At 32.1% G+C, this 19,468-nt stretch overlaps 3 protein-coding genes across 3 annotated transcripts; 2 read left to right on the top strand and 1 right to left on the bottom strand.

The window, feature by feature from the left end:
• The first annotated feature begins 7,256 nt into the window (after positions 1-7,256).
• Positions 7,257-8,892, top strand: LOC129901371 (uncharacterized). Its single transcript, XM_055976527.1, has 2 exons — positions 7,257-7,796; positions 8,458-8,892. Exons 1-2 carry the CDS (start codon positions 7,290-7,292, stop codon positions 8,890-8,892), a joined length of 942 nt encoding a protein of 313 aa, XP_055832502.1. The 5' UTR covers positions 7,257-7,289.
• A 761-nt stretch (positions 8,893-9,653) lies between these two features.
• On the bottom strand, positions 9,654-11,349 carry LOC129891374 (uncharacterized). The gene is made up of 4 exons (XM_055966716.1): positions 10,921-11,349; positions 10,703-10,838; positions 9,966-10,540; positions 9,654-9,879 (listed from the first exon to the last, which is right to left on the bottom strand). Exons 1-4 carry the CDS (start codon positions 11,250-11,252, stop codon positions 9,654-9,656), a joined length of 1,269 nt encoding a protein of 422 aa, XP_055822691.1. The 5' UTR covers positions 11,253-11,349.
• A 6,144-nt stretch (positions 11,350-17,493) lies between these two features.
• Positions 17,494-18,346, top strand: LOC129901363 (RING-H2 finger protein ATL78-like). The gene has a single exon (XM_055976516.1). The coding sequence runs from the start codon at positions 17,550-17,552 to the stop codon at positions 18,216-18,218; it is 669 nt and encodes a 222-aa protein (XP_055832491.1). The 5' UTR covers positions 17,494-17,549; the 3' UTR covers positions 18,219-18,346.
• Positions 18,347-19,468: the final 1,122 nt, after the last annotated feature.

Genomic DNA, 19,468 nt, shown 5'->3' with positions numbered 1-19,468 from the left:
AAGAGGGAGTAACTGTCCGGCCTAGAAAAGTAAAGAAGGGTGAAATGACACCTTTTCAAAAGTTGTTGTTTAAAGTAGTGCATAAGGTGATTGTTCCACGAGGGAAGAGAAGACATAAAGCCACATATAGGGACATGGGGTTGGCCAATGCTCTTGATCTGGATGACCGCATAAACTGGTCGGTTCTCATGATTTCTCACATGGCTAGGGTGGTTGATCCTAAACCTAGTCCTCACCAGTTAGCCTATGGAAATCTTCTCACTCTTGTGATTCAGGCCTTCAATGTGCCTCTAGGCAAAGGACGTCGGGCCACGAAGAAGGACATGATTGATAAACCACTTTCACTGAGTATGATTGCCTGCCAGTTGCCAATCCTGCTCTTGTACCTGGTCCAGTTACCCAGCTGATGGCTTCTCTCAATGTTGTTCGAGATCAGAACAATGCTCTACAAGCTGAGGTGAACATTTTGAAGGCTAACCTTGTTGGTGCACAAAGGGAAGTGGTTGCACTAAAGGACCAACTGATTAAGCAGCAACAAGAAAACAATACTCGTGTAGATAAGATGCTTCTCCTTATTGCTACCTCCCCTTCCTCATCTACTCCTCCTACATAGCCTCCGTAGCCTTTTCTTTGACTTTACCTTTGTTGGATTGTGAAAACTGTATTTTTTTGTTTTTTCCCTATAAAGACTATACTGGTGCCCTTTATAGGCTTAAATGCTTTGCTATCTTGCTATGTGTTTTGGCTTTATTGCTTTGTGTTATCTTTTGTTATCTGCTATTGTTTGGATGGCTAATATCCTCATATTGTGAGTATTTAGTGTTTTCTTAAACAGGAGCTCATGTTGCCATTTTTGCTCTAATTCAGTATACACACATTATTATTTTTTGCCTTCTTCACTTACTCTTCTTTTTGAGATGTCAAAAGGGGAAAGTTGGTTTTTGTTGGTTTTGTGGTTTTGTCATCATCAAAAAGGGACAATTTGTTGACATCATTCAAGAATGTTTTGATAATGACAACTGACAACCAGATTATGGGAATCTAATTCACTTGCTGAATGGTGTAGTAGGCAGACGCGAAAAACTGGACAAATTCTTATATAAGTCAAAATCGCAGAAATAAAGAAAGACGGGAGAATAGGACTCATATAAGGAAAAGCAATATAACAAAAGTTGAACTTTCCTTGTAGGCTCGTAGGACTCAACTAGGTCTTCAAAAAACCAATGTTATAAAAAGAGTAAGGCGTACAAAGAATTCTTTGGCTTTTTGCAAAATGTGATATCGGGAATTTTTCAAGCAAAAGGCAAGGCAGCGTTCCAAGAGCAAAACATTGAAGAAAGAAGAACTAGAGTTAGGTTTTCTTTCTGAAAGTTAATTCATGTGTTTGAACTCTACTTAGGAATATTATTGAATTATAATTTTTTAAGGTAGAAAGTGAGGCTTATAACAAGAACTAGGTTTGACTTCTTGGAGTGTTTGAGTTGCGATTATAGTTAATCGTTAGAGTTAGGTGTTTGAGTTAGTTATTTGATTATTGAATTGTAATCTAAACTGTTCTTTAAAATTCAGTGAAGTTTGGTGGAAATCCTACGAGGTGTAGGTTGTGGTTTTTCTTCCCTTGAGCAAGGAGATTTTTCACAATAAATTATTTGTCTTGTCTTTACTTTTTTCATTCGTATTACTAGTTCAAAAACCTGGTTCTTGAAATTGTTAGGTTGTATAAGTTTCTTCACATTGGAATGTAATTTTCTTAGAAATCTTCTAAATTTCTCTCTTAAGAGAAATTGTGGGCCAATAAAATCAACATATTTTTTGTTCCAAGATCAGGATTCAACTTCTACTCTGTCAACTGATCAATCTAATCATGTGGAGACAGCAATGGAAAAAAACAAGACCGTTCTGTAAAATTTTACAGCTCATCCAGGTTGAGTATACTCGACTTCGTAAAGGGATTGGGTCGAATTAAGTAGTTATTAGTAGATTGTGAGCAACCAAAAAAAGGATAACTAACTAATTAACTATCTTAATTTAGTACAAATATTAAAAGTTAAAAGAGTAAAACTAAAAAGGAATGATGTTGTCACTCTTATCTTTTAAAAAAATAGTTGTAGTACTTAACAGAGATTTTATCAAGTATCTCAAAAGATTATCTTTCTTTAATTACAAGCCACAAGAATATATAAGTACTAATTAAGCTTAATCTTGATTTTAAAATTGATTTGGTGCCTTGTGATCATACAACTTAATTACAACAAATGGGGCCACTGGTCAATCTAATTAGTAATTCGATTGGGCAAAAGATTTTCTTGGATAATAACTTTGTCTCCAAATCTACAAGGATCAGTGGGATTAGCTGGTGATTAGGAAGCATCAGCAAATATAATTATAAAATGAGAAACAGTACTTAAAGCCTAGACAAGAAAAAATGGATTAATTTCATATACGGTAATTCAACTTTACTATATTGTACTAAAATCACTAAACTATTTTTTGCAATGAAAAAATTCACTCAACTTTTTACCAAAGTATTACGAAATTCGCTGAATTATTTTTTATAATAAAAAGTCAATCAACACAAAGTGTTACTTTTTTTTTCATTGGTTCAACAAATTAAATACAATCAGCTTATATGTGATGTTGACAACCAATATAATATTTCTTCCAACTGTCTTCAAAAAAACTAAGATAGGCCTAAAAGGTACCAATAAAAATAACATTATGTAGAAACAAGATAACATTTGATCCAACAAGAGAGTAATCTCCCAAGATTTCCTACCAAATAGGGACTTGTTTAATACTAATAAACCATAATCAAGGATTTGGTTTTTGTGAAGGAAATCCAGAGGATTACTTATAAGAAAAAAGGAACAAAGTAATTAAGTGAATGCCATGGAAAAGCCCAAAAGGCAACCAATGAAAGATAAGGTATTGTTTCAAGTTTTTACGATACATAAATTTGAATAAAAAATGTCTAATTGAAACACTTTATTAGAAATTAAGGTATTCAATTAAAACATGACTTATTTCGGGTGTCTAAATGAAATATCCTGACAAGTTTAAGGATCTGACTATGTCCTAAGCCTTTAATTAATAAAGAAGCAAATACATATATTTGATCCTATATATGAGAGTGGTCCTTGGTAAAATTTCAAACAACTTGAAGTAGTTAATAAACAAGAAAACTTAAGTGCCTAACTGAAGATTTGGTCATGTATTAGGAATCTTGATCAACTGATATGAAACCACACAAATAATTCAGAAAATAAGGAAAAAGCTAAAGCATACGTATCAAAAGGTTGATAATATATGATTTAATTACAAATTTCTATTAACAAGACCCAAGTAGTACTTTTTATATCATTTGGTACTACTTTTCCTATTAATTATCACTTCACTCTCAATCTACATAAATTTCTTATAGTAGCTTATCAGTTTGATTCTAGTGGAGTTTTTTCATGCTCTATACTTCTTGAATTTGTCTCCCCACTTGTCGAGTTTTTCTCTATTACTGAGCAATTTTACAATTTGCTTAGATGAAACTAGTAATCTACTCATTCTAACTTGTATATAACATACATAATTTGAATGGAATTGTTTCTTGGAGATGTGGTTTAGATAATCATGTCAATATTTGTGTGACTATAAAAACTTCTTATTAATGAATAAAAAAAATATTATTTTATTTCAAATAAACTAATAGAAAAATAGTGTCATATAAACTTCTTATCATAACATTTTTTATTTGTCTAGTTGGTGGATTAGTTCGGGAATTCATGTACCAAGCAATCCGCATGACTTCTTGTTGTTAGAGGTGTCATATAAATAACAAGAGTTAAAAATATCTCTCAATTATAAAAATATAATAATAATCTTTTGCTTTATTTGAATTTGATTTTAAATATATCATTAATAATAAAATAATTTAAATTTGCCCCTCGATTATTAAAAAAATAAATGAAATAACTTCGCCCTATGTATAGATTTGGGGCCTAATATGCTCTCCAATCAACAAGTAAAGATGGTCTTTAATTATTTTTTCAAATAATATATGGAAAAGTAAAAAGGAAATGAAATGAATGAAAAAAAAGGACACTTCAACAAACATAACTCATAACTCCCCATCGACATGAATTGGGGTGCAGCGATGAAACTGTTTCACTCTTAATCAAAAGTATTGGTTTCGAGCTTTAGATATGGAGAAAATCTTATTAAAAGTGTCACTCTAAATGGGCCCTGCAATATACGATTTAAATTTGTATACTTTACCTAAATCCCTTAATGGAAAAGTTTAATTACTATACATCCCTCATTGTATCAAAATTACCCGATATCCTCTTTTTTTCAACTTTTCTGATACATTAGATTTGTATCTGATACATCAATTATCCAATCAGTAATTAATGAAGATCATCTATTTATGGATAGTATCTTAATATAAGGGATGATTGGTTCTTCAAATCAATTAGTGATCTAATTAATGGGATTGATTTGGTTAAAAAAAGAACGGTTGTGCAGTTGAAGATTTAAGCCAAAAAAAAACAGAGCATAAAAACAAACCAACTTCGTTTCCATTTTTTTTTTCCAGTTTGGGTTATGTATCTGATAGATCAGTTATGTATATGATACATCATTTGTTAAAAAAAACAATTGTTATGTCCATGAAGATTCAAGCAAAAAAACATAGCGTCGTCTCGAATGGAAAAAACAGAGCATCAATTCATACCGAAGTGGATTTCAATTATTTTTCAACTTTTGCTGATACATAAGTTATGTATCTGATACATAACTTTAGCTATAGAATAGTTAATGCACATCAGCTATTTATGGATAAAAAATTGGCTCTTTATATCAATTACTGATCTATTAAAGAAGGCGACAGTTATGTAGATGAATTTTGAAGTCAAAAGTCAGAGCATCGACTACAAGGAAAACAACAGAGCATCAATTCAAAGCAAACTTCGCGTTTCATCAATTAATCGATATGAATATCCCGATACTACTGAGACATTCTGGAGTTTGGCAATCAGATATTACTTATGAACAATACAAAAGTGATGGAATCGTTGTCGGTGACAATGTATCTTACTCAAATTTAAAAGCAGCAATCGCTGCTGAATTGAGTGTGGATGAATCAGAGAAACAAATTGAAATCCGATACATAGTTGAAGGTAACTCGTCGCCAATATATATTCGTAATGATATGGGTGTTAATCTTTACATAGAGTTGAAGAAGAAAGAGCCTGATTTCGTGAATTATCTCCTGTGCATATCAAGCTTTGATATAAAAAGATGTGAGATAAAATCATTCGACAGTACATCTGGAGCAATCGTTTGTGCCGAATCAAATGCGAATGAGTTCCATAATTTTGGTTTAGAAGAATCTGGTAAAGTTGCAAGTTGTTATATAGCAGAATTGGAGTTGACGAACTACATAGATGATACAAATGATGCGGAAGTGAAGGAGAATCAATTCTATAAGGATAAAGCAACTCTAGTTGATGTAATGGCCAAATACAAAATCAATAATGAATTTAATTTCAAGGTTAAAAGATCCGACAGTAAAAGGTATGCGCATCTTCTGCATTTGGAAATTTTGATGTTGGATAGTATCCAACAGTATGTATCAGATACATATTACTGTGTGTATCTGATACATTCTTAAAATAAAATAATTTTTCATGTCATGATACATCAAAACTCCATTTCTGCATTTGGAAATTTTGATGTTGGATAGTATCCAACAGTATGTATCAGATACATATTACTTTGTGTATCTGATACATTCTTAAAATAAAATAATTTTTCATGTCATGATACATCAAAACTCCATTTCTGCATTTGGAAATTTTGATGTTGGATAGTATCCAACAGTATGTATCAGATACATATTACTGTGTGTATCTGATACATTCTTAAAATAAAATAATTTTTTATGTCATGATACATCAAAACTCCATTTCTGCATTTGGAAATTGTGATGTTGGATAGTATCCAACAGTATGTATCAGATACATATTACTGTCTGTGCATGATACATTCTTAAAATAAAATAATTTTTCATGTCATGATACATCAAAACTCCATTTCTGCATTTGGAAATTTTGATGTTGGATAGTATCCAACAGTATGTATCAGATACATATTACTGTCTGTGCATGATACATTCTTAAAATAAAATAATTTTTCATGTCATGATACATCAAAACTACATTCCTATAACTCAGTTAAAAAATGATAATAATGCTGTCAGTATGTATCAGGTTCATAATACTCTATGTATCAGATGTTTTTTTTTTAACAATACATACAAAGAAGCATGTATCAAGTACATGGGTTGACACACTTCCTATCAGTATGTCACTGTATTTGTTGATCTTATAAATGAAAAAATATTGATATGATACATGTCATTTTTTTTAATACAAATGCAGTTATGTGATAGTATGCCTTTCAGAAGGATGTTGTTGGAGAATGAAAGCTTCATGTTGGAAAAAAACGGATATATTCAAAGTTAGATATTTCAATAGTGAACATTCATGTGCACTGAGAGATAGGATTTTCAACAAAGTTCATGCTACATATTCTAAAAACCGTATATCCAAATTCGTACATAAGTATGCACAAGTCATCAACTGATGAGTTCATGTATTTGTTCATAGCGTTAAGGCCCTTGATGAGGGGGTTTCAGTTTTGTCGACCAGTAGTTGTTGTTGACGGTGCACATCTTGATGGACCTTATAAAGGGACGTTTGTATCAGCTAGCACACTTGATGGGGCAGGTATTACTTTCTTATACTGTTTCTTATTGAATAACACTGTGTCATCTCATTTTTCACGTTTGTTGTGATTGTGATGAATTCTAATAACTATTGTATCGCTATTATTAATTTATTAGGTTGCATATTGCCGTTGGCGTATGGTATTGTTGATACGGAAAATGATGCATCATGGACGTGGATTTTTCAGAATTTCAAGAATGCATTTGGAGAGAGGGACAATATGTGTGTTGTATCAGATAGGAACGAAAGCATAATCAAGAGTGTAAGCATGGTATTTCCCAATGTTCCTCATTTTACTTTCTTATACTGTTTCTTATTGAATAACACTGTGTCATCTCATTTTTCACGTTTGTTGTGATTCTGATGAATTCTAATAACTATTGTATCGCTATTATTAATTTATTAGGTTGCATATTACCGTTGGCGTATGGTATTGTTGATACGGAAAATGATGCATCATGGACGTGGATTTTTCAGAATTTCAAGAATGCATTTGGAGAGAGGGACAATATGTGTGTTGTATCAGATAGGAACGAAAGCATAATCAAGAGTGTAAGCATGGTATTTCCCAATGTTCCTCATTTTGCATGCATATGGCATATATGGAAAAATGTGTGTACTAAATACAGAAGGAGCAAAGCTGTACTAAGTGACATCTTCTATTCAATGGCCAAGGCATACCGAAAAGATGAAGTCGATAAATTAATGGCCAAAGTTGAAAGAATCGATCAACGGGTGGCACAATATTTAAAAAATGCAGGATACGAAAAGTGGTCAAGGGTTCATGCCACTGTCAACAGGGGTAGAATGATGACTTCTAACATCGCAGAATGTATCAATGGATGTCTTGTTGAAGCACGAGAGCTGCCTATAATTGACTTTTTGGAGCAAACGAGAATGTTATTTGGTTCTTGGAACTGCAAAAATAGAGAAATAGCATCTTATACAAAACATACCTTGGGTAGAAAATTCGAAGATATCCTAGTTTCAAACACGATCAAGTGTTCGAGAATGAAGGTACACGATACATACTTTCTGACGCATATATACTGATACATCAGTTCTGGTACATGATAGATACTTTCTGATACATACTTTCTGATACATATATATTGATACATCAGTTCTAATACATCATTTCTGTAATTGAATCATACTTTATGATACATATATGTGTTATTTATTTCTTGGTGGCTGATGATTCATCAGTTATGTATAACATGTGCTAATTAAATAATGAAACTTCAATTCTGATACATAAGTTCTACATTTGATACATAAGTTCTGATACATATATGTAAAGATTATTTTCCTTCAGTCTGATGATTAATCAGTTATGCATAAATTGTTCTAAATATATACTGATACATCAGTGTAGATACATTATTAGTGTAGATGATACATAAGTACATTATTAGTGTAGATGATACATAAGTACTGACACATATAAACATAACATGTTTAAAATACATACTGATACATCAGTTCTGATACATCATTTCTGTAATTGATACGTACTTTCTGATACATATATGTGAAATTTATTTCTTGCTAGCTGTTGATTCATCTGATATGTATATCCTGTGATAATTATTACCCTTTAACATCAGTTCTGATACATAGTTGTGTATGTGAGAAAGCAGTACTGATACATAAATTTGAAATATAATTTCTGCAGGTTGTTGCTTCATCAGAGTATCTTTATTCTGTTTACGAATTAGGTATAAGATACATTGTGTGTCTAGAGAGAAAAACATGCACTTGTGGTAGATTTCAACTAGACGAGATACCATGTCCACGTGCAATTGCAGTGTTGAAGAGCAAGAACATTACTGACCTGCACCCATATTGTTCTGATTACTACAAACCAGAGGCGTTGGCAAATACATATGAATTACCAATGGTTCCAATGCCAGATAAGAAAGACTGGACTGCTCCGAAGGAAATTTTGGAAGAAATTGTGTTGCCGCCAATATACAAAAGGATCCCAGAAAGACCAAAGAAAGGAAGAAAAAAGTTCGCTAATGAGAAAATAACAAGTAGCACAAATTCTTGTGGACGTTGTGGCCACGAAGGCCACAACAGAAAGACATGTAATTTCATTCCTAAATAGATATGATGTTTGTGGTATCTCGGTGTACATTCTAATTGAATCATAAAATAACATCTATTATTATAATTTATATTTGAGTTTGACACGTGACATAAATATAAAAATCTTTTAATGACAATTTTTTTATGTATCAAGATTAGAACATTTTATTGCTACAATTTTTTTTAAAATAAAATACAGGACGTCCATCGGTTCGCCATGACTTGGATTAATGACAAATCTCACATGGTTTATTTTTTGGATCGTTATTTTCCCAAACATAAATATTCTTGCATTTTCGACAACCATAATTACACAAAAGTTGTTGGTGATACATAAGATCCTATTTGATATAGGTTGTAGATTATCATATGCAGTAAATCTTGATAAATATGAATCTGATACATAAGCAAGATGTATCATATACTTTAAATCTTGAGACATAGAATTCTTATGCAAAAAATTAATGTATCAGAATCATTAAATATTGAGAAATGAGAATTTGATACATGTGCATGATGTATCCTAATAAAAAAAACTTGATTCATGTATCAGAATTCACAAAATGTGACACTTATGAATATTATACTCGATACAAGTTTGATACAGTATAATATAAAACATAAACTTAGAATTTATATTCCATTTTGACACCAGAGAAAAACATAGTAAATCTGAGGTATGGAAATATTAAAATATACTAAATCTGATACATTACAGTTTATGTATCAGATACATTGGAAGAATCAGAATCACCTAAAATGTTTACTATCAAAAAAAAATTATTGGACATCAATCAGTTCTCCTTGGTTTGGAGATATGTCTCTTCTTGGTTTTTTTGGATCGTCGTTATCGCTAACATAACCATCCATGGCCTTCTCACAACCATATCTCCATAAGAGTGCGGCATATCTTGAACGGAAGAATTCAGCGTTTAGTACGGTACTTGGAATAAAAATTCCATCACTAAGATATTCAGCAAACATGGCCAGGAAAACTCCACAATCCCTGCAAATAAAGGAATACAGGAATTTAAAAAAAGTAAAATTGACATATGAATGATTTAGGTATACATAGCCGATGTTAATACTCACAATATGCCACTTCCCTGTTGCGCAATTCCTTCAACATACTCAACTGCTAATTGGTGATGTGGTTCAAGCATATTACCGGTTGATTTGTCCTTGTATGAATCAAGAGACGACCAATCAGTACGTTCGTTGTTGTCAAAGAAACCACTGTCTTGCAGGTATGTTGGTAGCATTGCTGCTATCTTTTGGATCTCTTGGGAAGGGTTGCTACTTCTTCGTCTAGGCGATGAATCATACACACGTATCAACCTCTCTTTCAACACAACTACCGCAAGAACCCAATGAAAATCCATGTCGCAGTTTACTGGAATGTATACCTCATCTACCAAATACCAGGGCAAACCGGCTGGTATTGAGAAACCTCTTATTATGTTCTTCACGGATCTCTCTTGATGAGCTGTAACAGTGGACCTTGCCATATCTTCTTGTGTAGAAATGTTAGGTGGAAGGTGATAGTAGCGTGTGTGTGCATATTCGATGTAATTTTTGAAAATGCAATTTGTCGTTGTGTATCGATACTGATTGCTCAACTGCATCTTCGATTTCTTCCGAAGGTAGTAAAATATTACATCGATGTGCTGCACATTTTAAGAAAGTATTAGTTATATAACAACTAGCATCATGTATCAGATTATGTATGTATCAGATACATTTATCTATCTATGTATCAGATACATTAATATGTATGTATCAGGTAGTTATTATGAGTTGTATCATATTATTTATGATGAAATTTTTACCTCATCGTTCCAGCATCTGTCCGGCTGTGACATTAGGTAAAACCAGTTCTTATCTTTAGGAAATGCCACAACAAAGTCCATTTTTTCAAAGCCGAATGAAGAGCACTTAGATCTGTAATGATCCTCCTTCGAATTCCTGAATGGAAACTTGTAGTTTAATAACATAACAAATATAATACACAACTTGTATGGGTATAAGTTGAATATGTCATACTTACTTGTTGCCATGTGATTTTAGAAGTCCTTTATCTATCCATTGAGAGTAGTCTGTGACAAGCTCAGAAGGGGGTTGATAGCATATACCAAAACCTTCAAAAGGGTGTGTCTGATGCGTAACATCTGACAAATTTTCCTTTCCCTTTTCACTCGACCCAAAGTTTGAAAGATACGGCGACTGTAAGATCTTCGAAGGAATCCTGCTTCTTCGAGATGGTGTCTTCGCATCGTCAGACAATACATTAGCTTTTGATGGAAGAGTGGTTGGTAGCTGGCTATCGCGTAATAGACATTCATCCTGAACTTGCTCATGACTAACAGCTGTCAATGGCATGGCTGGTAATGGAAGTCCGTATATTAGAGCATCTATCACATCCAGAGTTTCGGTCGAAAATGGTGCTGAAGTATTGGATTCTGATGTGCTTGGTTTGATTTTTTCTTTTTCAATCTCCTCAATTTGCTCTTCTACTTTGGCAGATTTATCATCAGCTACTCTTCCATCTTTCTTTCCAGTGTTCTACACGTAATGTATAACGTCATTAAAAAAAATAATAATGTTGACTTTATCTCAGTAAAGAATCTGATACATTACCTGTAATGTATCAAAATCAGCAATAAGCTGATCAGTATCTGCTCTTTGTGGTTCCATTTGGTGTGCTGATACATCCTTGACGGATGGTTCATCTTCCTGGAAATATAATAACATTTACTTATGATATAAATGTACTAAATGTCTAGATATATATATATATATTTAAAGAGGTAGAGCTTATACAAAATATATATATAGAATCAAATTATTCATCAATTTGTTTCTGATACATTACCTTTAATGTATCAGAATAAACTTGCTGATCAAATAATTCAGGAACATCTGCTAAAATGCTTTGTTCCGATATGTTGTCCACCTGATTTATCATGGTGGATGGTTCAGGTCCCTGAAAACATAATAACATTTACATTTGATACATGACAATGAAAAGTATCCAGAAGTTTAAAAGCATAAATATCAAATATTACATGATGTATGTACCTTAATATCTTCCTCGACATTAGATTTGTCATTTTTTGGGGGTGGGTCAGATTTATTTGCAAAATTGTGCACCTCCAATCCAGTAGGTGCTTCTTGTTGTTCAACCACATGGAATGATTGATCAAAATCATCTTTTTTAACTTGAGATGATGTGCCAGTCATTCGGTTCGCCATACTGTCGATGGCTTTCAAAAGGTCAATGTGATTTGAATCCATTTTGTTCTCCAAACGCTTGAACTTCCGGTCAACCTTGATACATGTATATGAAAAATTAGAATGTATCACCTAATTAAAAGTATATTGTACGTGATACATCTTAAAGTAATAACTTACGTATCTCTTTAGAGACTTCTTTATGGACTTCTTCAATGCTTTGAATTGCATATGAATAATTCGATCCGAATGACCGGAAGTTTCACCTTCTACAGCTGACTTCGCCCCTGGTACATTGTCAGGAGAAACAAGCTTTTCTGATTCCTTTGGTGACTTTGCCCCTGGTTCATTGTCAGGAGAAACAACATTTTCTGATTCATTTGGTGATAAGAAATCCTTGTGCATGTTGGCTGTTTCTACTTGAATTGGCTTTTTAGCAGGGGAAGTCTTCATTCTCTTGGAAGGAGGTGGAGAAGATGTCTCAGCGACATCCCTGGATCTCTTTAAAAATTCAGTGGGTGGTGTTGTTGAAAAGTCCTCAAATCCAGTGATTTCATGAGGTTTTCTGAAATTGACCTTGGCAGCCGATGTTGAATCTTCAGGTTTCTGTTGGCTGTCATGAACGACAATAGATTCCATTTCATGTTGAGATTGGACAATGTTGGAGCATTGATACTGCAAAAAAATTGAATAATTGATATATGTTAATGCTGATACATAAACATGATGTATCAGAAACATTAATCCTTCATACATGCTAAACTGATAGAAAAACAACATTATCTGATACATACATGCAGATGTATCATGAGATGTAATTCTTGATACATTATAATTTGATACATAAGATAGAGTTTTCATGAGTTGTAAACACTGATAAATGAGTTTGCATGAGCTGTAAATACCTTTCTGATACATACCATTATATGTATCAGAAAGGTTATATAAAGTATATGTATAAGATACATTATATCTTGATACATTTATATCCTGATACATAAATATATGAGCTGATACATCTACCTTATGAATCAAATTATACTGTATTAAGGTCATGGATATATAATGTATCTTAAATTTTATGTATAATGAATCAGTGCATAAACGAATAATATTCAAAGCATGTACCTCACTGAAGATGGTAGACATGAAGGTCTCAAATTTTGGCTTCACGGCGACAACACGCCAGTTAAGAATTCTGGGAATTTTATTGCCCACTCTTACAGCAATTTCAGAGGGAACTTGAGATGCACATTCATATATCCAAACATTCAGAGCGTATGGCATGCCGCCTAGACGATACATTTGTTTGGCATTTGAAAACTCTTGACGCATTCCTTTTATCAATTTTGAATATGCTAATTTCCCCCATGGATATTGCTCATAACTACCATCTTCTACCATCTTGAAATCATCAACTGATATAGGTGCATCACCTAGTTGAGAAAAAACAAAAGTATGGATGAAATAGAGAATGGCCATCTGAACGGCATCTTCGTTTGTTTTCCATCCTCCAACCAGAAAACGCTCAACAAAATGAGCTTTGTTAACCCCATTTTTGGCACCAGGAAAATATAAAGACAATAATCTACTTGCTTGATCATCAGAATACTTGAAGTCATTCATATTACCGGTGCATCGCAAACCAGTAATGATAGCAAAATCATTTATTGTAAATCGCAGTATATTACCCTGCACATGACGAATGTGCAGTTCTTCTTTGTTTTTTTGGTCTACCTCAAGAAGTAAGAGGCATTTGATAATTTGCCCTTGAAAGTTGCAGTTTGGCATATCTAAGTAGTGACCAAATATAGATTGCCTAAATAACTTTATACCTTCTTCACCTATTGATGATTCAAAATCATCAAGAAAATTAGCCCTATATGCCGTTCCGAATCTCAATGGGTGTGACGGGATCTTCTTGATGACGTATTTCATTCCCTGCATTGACATAAAAATGGTTAAATACAACTTGAACTCTATACATGGATACGATGTATCATATGCATTAAGATATCTGATGCATAAGATGAGATTCTGATACATACAGAAGATGTATCAGAAACAATTATATATTATATTCTGATATATACATGTATATGTATCAGAATCATTAAAATTTGAAACAACAAAAAATGACACTTACACATGGTGTATCAGAAATAGTAAATTCCTAAAAAAATTGCATTTGAAAAATACATTATGTATCTGATACATAAATGTATATGTATCAGAATCATTAAAACTTGAAATAACAAATACTGAGGCTTAAAGATGATGAATCGGGATTAGTAATTCTCAAAAAATTTCATATGAAACATACATTATGTATCTGATACATAAATGTAGATGTATCAGAATCATTAAACTTGAAATAACATAAACAGAGACTTAAACATAATGTATCAGAAATAGTAAATCTCAAATAATTACATTTGAAAAATACATTATGTATCTGATACATAAATATATATGTATCATAGTCATTAAAAATTAAAACAACAGAAACTAAAACTTAACAATGATGTATCAGAAATAGAAAATCTCCAAAAAAAATACATTTGAAATAGATAATATGTATCTGATACATAAATGTATATGTATCAGAATCATTAAAAATTAAAACAACAGACCCTTAAAGATGATGTATCAGAAATAAAAAACCTCCAAAAGATTTCCTTTTAAAAAGATATTATGTATCTGATACATAAATGATATGTATCAGAAACATTAAAACCTTCACAAAATTTTCATTCTAAAACAAAAAAACTTAATTGAACACATACCTTTGGGAGATTAGGGCGTGTTGTAACCCCTTCAATCTTTTTGACTATTTCATTGGGTGCATGTTTAACTGTAGCTTTTGACTTCAAATTCTCACGTAGCTTATTCATCACTGCTGGATCGTTACGATGTTTGGATCTAACTTCGTCGTAACCTTCCCAAGACGAATCAGACCCGGGAGAAACAAGAATTCGTTGATTTTTAGTGGACTGTTTGAGACCATGAACGAAATCCATATGTATAAGCTAAAGTATGAGAAACACAAATAGAAAGATTTACAGAAGAAAGCAAATGATAAAAAATTAGAAGATTTTTCAAAGATTTTCAGAAGAAATCAAAATATACAAATTTTAGGAGAAATCATATTGAATGAGGATGAATTAAAGTTCAATATAAGGAAAGATTGATACATTACCTTATTTGGAACCTTGAAATTGATTAACACTTGAAGAGTAACTAACTAACAAGAGCAAATTAGGGCAAGAATAGAGGAATAGGGCGGATGTATCAGTGACTTTTAGAGAGAGAAAGGAAAAGGAGGGAATTTGGAAATTTTTTGGTGTATATGGGAGTAAAAGTAAATATATCAGGGGAAGTTGTGTAAAAGGGTAATTTACCCTTTAAATTTAGTGCTCCAATGCGGGCTCTGAATATCGAGTGAAAAATCAAAAAAAAAATCACCCCCTAAGGAAACTTCCTGCTCACTTCTTGGGCTTTTAGGATCCCAATAACATTTTTTTAGGTCCCAAATAAAATGAAATTTTCGCATATAGTCGCTCAAAAATATTTTAATTATGTTTCATAGCTATAGTTTGCTAATTACAATTCGTAGTTATAATTATAGCAGCGTTTGTATAATTCACGCAACATTTGTATACGTTTGTATAATTCGCTATACAATTCGTAGTTTTTGTATAACGCTTGTATATTTCACTACAATTCATGCACAACGTTTGTATAAATCGCTTGAATTATACAAAACTCAAACTGTAATTACAACTAGATGTTTGCTGCGAGCCATAATTAATTCAAAGTATAGCTATGTTAGCTAATTAACTAATATATGTTTGTTTATCCGTGTAATTTTTCCCAAATAGAATTTGTGTAAATGCCAATATGAACGTGGCAGCCTAGTCGGCAATCGGCAATTGGGTGTGGCATTTCTTGAGTGGATAGCCCACTAGCTTATATTAGAGGGTCATAGTGGAGCATTCAAATTGAAAAAAAGTAAGAAATATTTGAAGTCTAATTTCAATGTACTGATAATATAAATATTTTCTTAACATTATCAGGTTATAATATCCTACAATAAAAAATAATTGTCTATAATAAATTAAATTTTACAAATTTAGAAAATAAAATAAGAAAATTATTATTTTAGATAAAAAAAAAGATAGTGAATCTTGGACTGCTAAAGTCCAACGTATTCACTAGATGCGTGTGCAAAGTTGTAGATAATAAGATGGATGTATAATTGTGGTTATATCAAATTAGATAAGATTAAAAATGACAATATTCGTCAGAAAGTGAAAGTAACACATATTAAGAATAAAATGTGAAAATATCACTTGAGATGTGTTGGACATATATGACTCAGCCTACAAGTACATAATTTCTAAGGTGTGAAACAAAGGTAAATGCAGATTTTAAACGGAAACAATATAAACCTAAAATCTTAATATGAATGTAGGCTTAGTTTAGCTAAACAATACAAAATTTATGCTGCCAAAATAAAAATAATGATTGAGTAAATATTAAATCAATTAATTAGCCAGCCCTTAAAGTAGAAATAATAACATAATTAACGGAACACAAGAAGAACAATATTTTTTTAGCCTTCAATGGTATGTATGTTAACCATTACTTTTCTTTATCAAAACAATCTCTCTTTTCTATAAGAAAATTTATTTAATACTTCTAACATTCTACATGCACGGCTCCACTTGTTTATAACAAACTCTTAACCTTAAGTTAGTGCTTAGAAGTAAATCTAGTTAATTAAAATAGAGGGAATTTTCGCATATAGTCACTTAAAAATATCTTAATTATGATGCATAGCGATAGTTTGCTAATTATAATTCATAGCTATAGTTATAGCAGCGTTTGTATACATTTGTACAATTTGTTATACAATTCGCAGTTTTTATATAGCGTTTGTATATTTCACTGTATAATTCATGCACAGCGTTTGTATAATTCACTATATAATTTGTATTGTTTGTATATTTTTCTATACAATTCGATTCACGCACAATATTTGTATAAATCGCGCAAATTATACAAAACTCAAAGTGTATTCACACACATCGTTTGTATAATCGTGCGCACAACATTTGTATAATCGCGCACAACATACAAAACTCAAACTGTAATTACAGCTAGAAGTTTGCAGCAAGCCGTAATTAATTCAAACTATAGCTATGTTAGCTAATTAATTAGTATATATTTACCTATTCGCATAATTTTTCCATTAAAATATAATATCCTTCCTTTATCATAAGCCAATAGCTAAGTCCACACTTTATCCTTGTTAGCCCCATAAATTTGCGTCCTATATAAGTCACTCCCCCCAAGGTGGGACTTCAACTCATTCAACATTCAACACTCAACACCAACAAACAAAGAAAACACACAAACTAAAGTCTCAACCAAAAGCTCTATATGGCAACTACAACTTCCACTCTATTAATTCAAGAATTCATGGAGAACTTCCACTGCTCAAGAAGATTACTCCGGGAGGCGACCACCATGGCACCGCCTCCGGAAGCAGCCGGAATTAGCCATGATCCAATTGATGATCTACCAATAGGAAATAATGTCAACACATTTGATGCAAATGTTATTATGGTATTGGCAGTACTTGTAAGTGCCATAATTTGTTCATTTGTGTTAAATGCCATCATAAAATGTGCATTTAGGTGTTCTACCCTAATATTGGTCGACTCATACTCAAACCATACAAATTCTTTAGCCGCCAATAAAGGTATCAAGAAAAAAGCCCTCAAGACATTTCCAATTATAACATACACTACTGAATTGAAACATTCGGGGCTCGACTCTGAATGTGTCATTTGCTTATCGGAATTCGTGGTTGGAGAGAAAGTTAAGGTTCTACCAAAGTGCAACCATGAATTTCACGTCAAGTGTATTGATAAATGGCTCAATTCACATTCTTCTTGCCCTACTTGTAGGCACTGCCTCATTGAAACTTGTGAAAAGATTATCAACGATGATAGTTCTGTTACTACAAATGCAATTCCATCACTTCCGGTACAAGAAGTTATAATAAGGATTGAACCTCTCGAACGTCAAAGTGTTATATCGAATTAACAACTAAAATTTGATTGAAAAATACGATTATTTCGTTATTAATTGTATGTATGTATGTAGAAAAATTAGCTAGCTAGCATGATGAGGCCAACGACAGTGTAGCTTTCTAATGATTCATTAGTACTCTTGCAAGTGTTTATAAAAAAAATTCAAATATAATATTTCAATTTCGTATTAACTTATGTTTCTTCCTTTCGATCAAGAGATCAATTTCGTATTAGCTTTCCAATGATTCATTGGTGGTAATGTTCTCTTGTTTATCCCCAAACCATTATTTGAAGCAAATAACAATCAACTATAAAGATGCTCCTAACCATGTAGGAATATTCAATAGAATTACTTTTAAAAATGATAATCCTCTTTCAAATTTTTTGTCTTATTTTTCTTTTTAATTCGTCTAAAAAAGAATACATTTTTTCCTTTTTTTGACACAACTTTTTAATTTTAACTATCCACATGACATATTTAAAACTCACAAGATTAAAAGATATTTTGGTATATTGTACATATCTTTGGTATAAGACCATGAGGTTTAAAAGTCCTTCTTAATTTCTTGAACTTCGAACCAAATCAAAACCAGATAAATAAATGGAAAATGAAGAGTTATTTGTAGTAGTAAACTAGTAAGTAGTACACTAGGAGATGGAGATATCAAAAGGATACACTAGGAAATTAAAAGGTCAGTTATGTTGTGGAGGATATGGTTTCAAGTTTTCTATACAACATGTTACTTTTATCATTCGATCAACAAATACAATCAGCTCATATATTATATGATGTTGACAACCAATACAATATTTCTTCCAACTGTCTTCAACAAAACTATGTCTCTATCATGGAGTAGTACTACACAAGGAAATTGATTACAGTCCTTTAATAAATTGTTACTTTGCGGCTAAAGATAGGCCTCAAAGGTACCAATCAAAGCAACATTATCACTACAACAAAAATATCTTTTAATGGAAATAAATATACATATCAACAAAGCATGATTAAGCATTTATCGGAATTAGTGAATCTCAATAAATTCAATGTCTCTATAGGCTTTAGGGACATTTACAAAGAGTGAAAATTGCCTCTAAAAATACATATTTAATGACAAATAAACTATTACCGTTAATTAATTATCGCTAAAGATCGTTTTTGAGGTATGATATGTAATGACCCTGAAGGTCATTTCTAATATTTTTTGTAAAATGACAGTTTTATCCCTCCCGGTAATTGTCCTGAGTCATGTTTGATCAGTATTC

Source organism: Solanum dulcamara, chromosome 1 (genome assembly GCF_947179165.1).
Source record: "Solanum dulcamara chromosome 1, daSolDulc1.2, whole genome shotgun sequence".
Taxonomy (NCBI): Eukaryota; Viridiplantae; Streptophyta; class Magnoliopsida; order Solanales; family Solanaceae; genus Solanum; species Solanum dulcamara.
This window is presented reverse-complemented; position numbering and strand designations above follow the sequence as displayed.

Coding starts and splice junctions, on each gene's coding strand:
- LOC129901371 (XM_055976527.1), top strand. CDS start 7,290: ATGTGTGTTGTATCAGATAGGAACGAAAGCATAATCAAGAGTGTAAGC. Junction 7,797..8,457: donor TCAAGTGTTCGAGAATGAAG/GTACACGATACA, acceptor TAATTTCTGCAG/GTTGTTGCTTCATCAGAGTA.
- LOC129891374 (XM_055966716.1), bottom strand. CDS start 11,252: ATGCCATTGACAGCTGTTAGTCATGAGCAAGTTCAGGATGAATGTCTA. Junction 10,839..10,920: donor CTAAAATCACATGGCAACAA/GTAAGTATGACA, acceptor GTTTCCATTCAG/GAATTCGAAGGAGGATCATT. Junction 9,880..9,965: donor CAACAGGGAAGTGGCATATT/GTGAGTATTAAC, acceptor CTTTATTTGCAG/GGATTGTGGAGTTTTCCTGG.
- LOC129901363 (XM_055976516.1), top strand. CDS start 17,550: ATGGCAACTACAACTTCCACTCTATTAATTCAAGAATTCATGGAGAAC.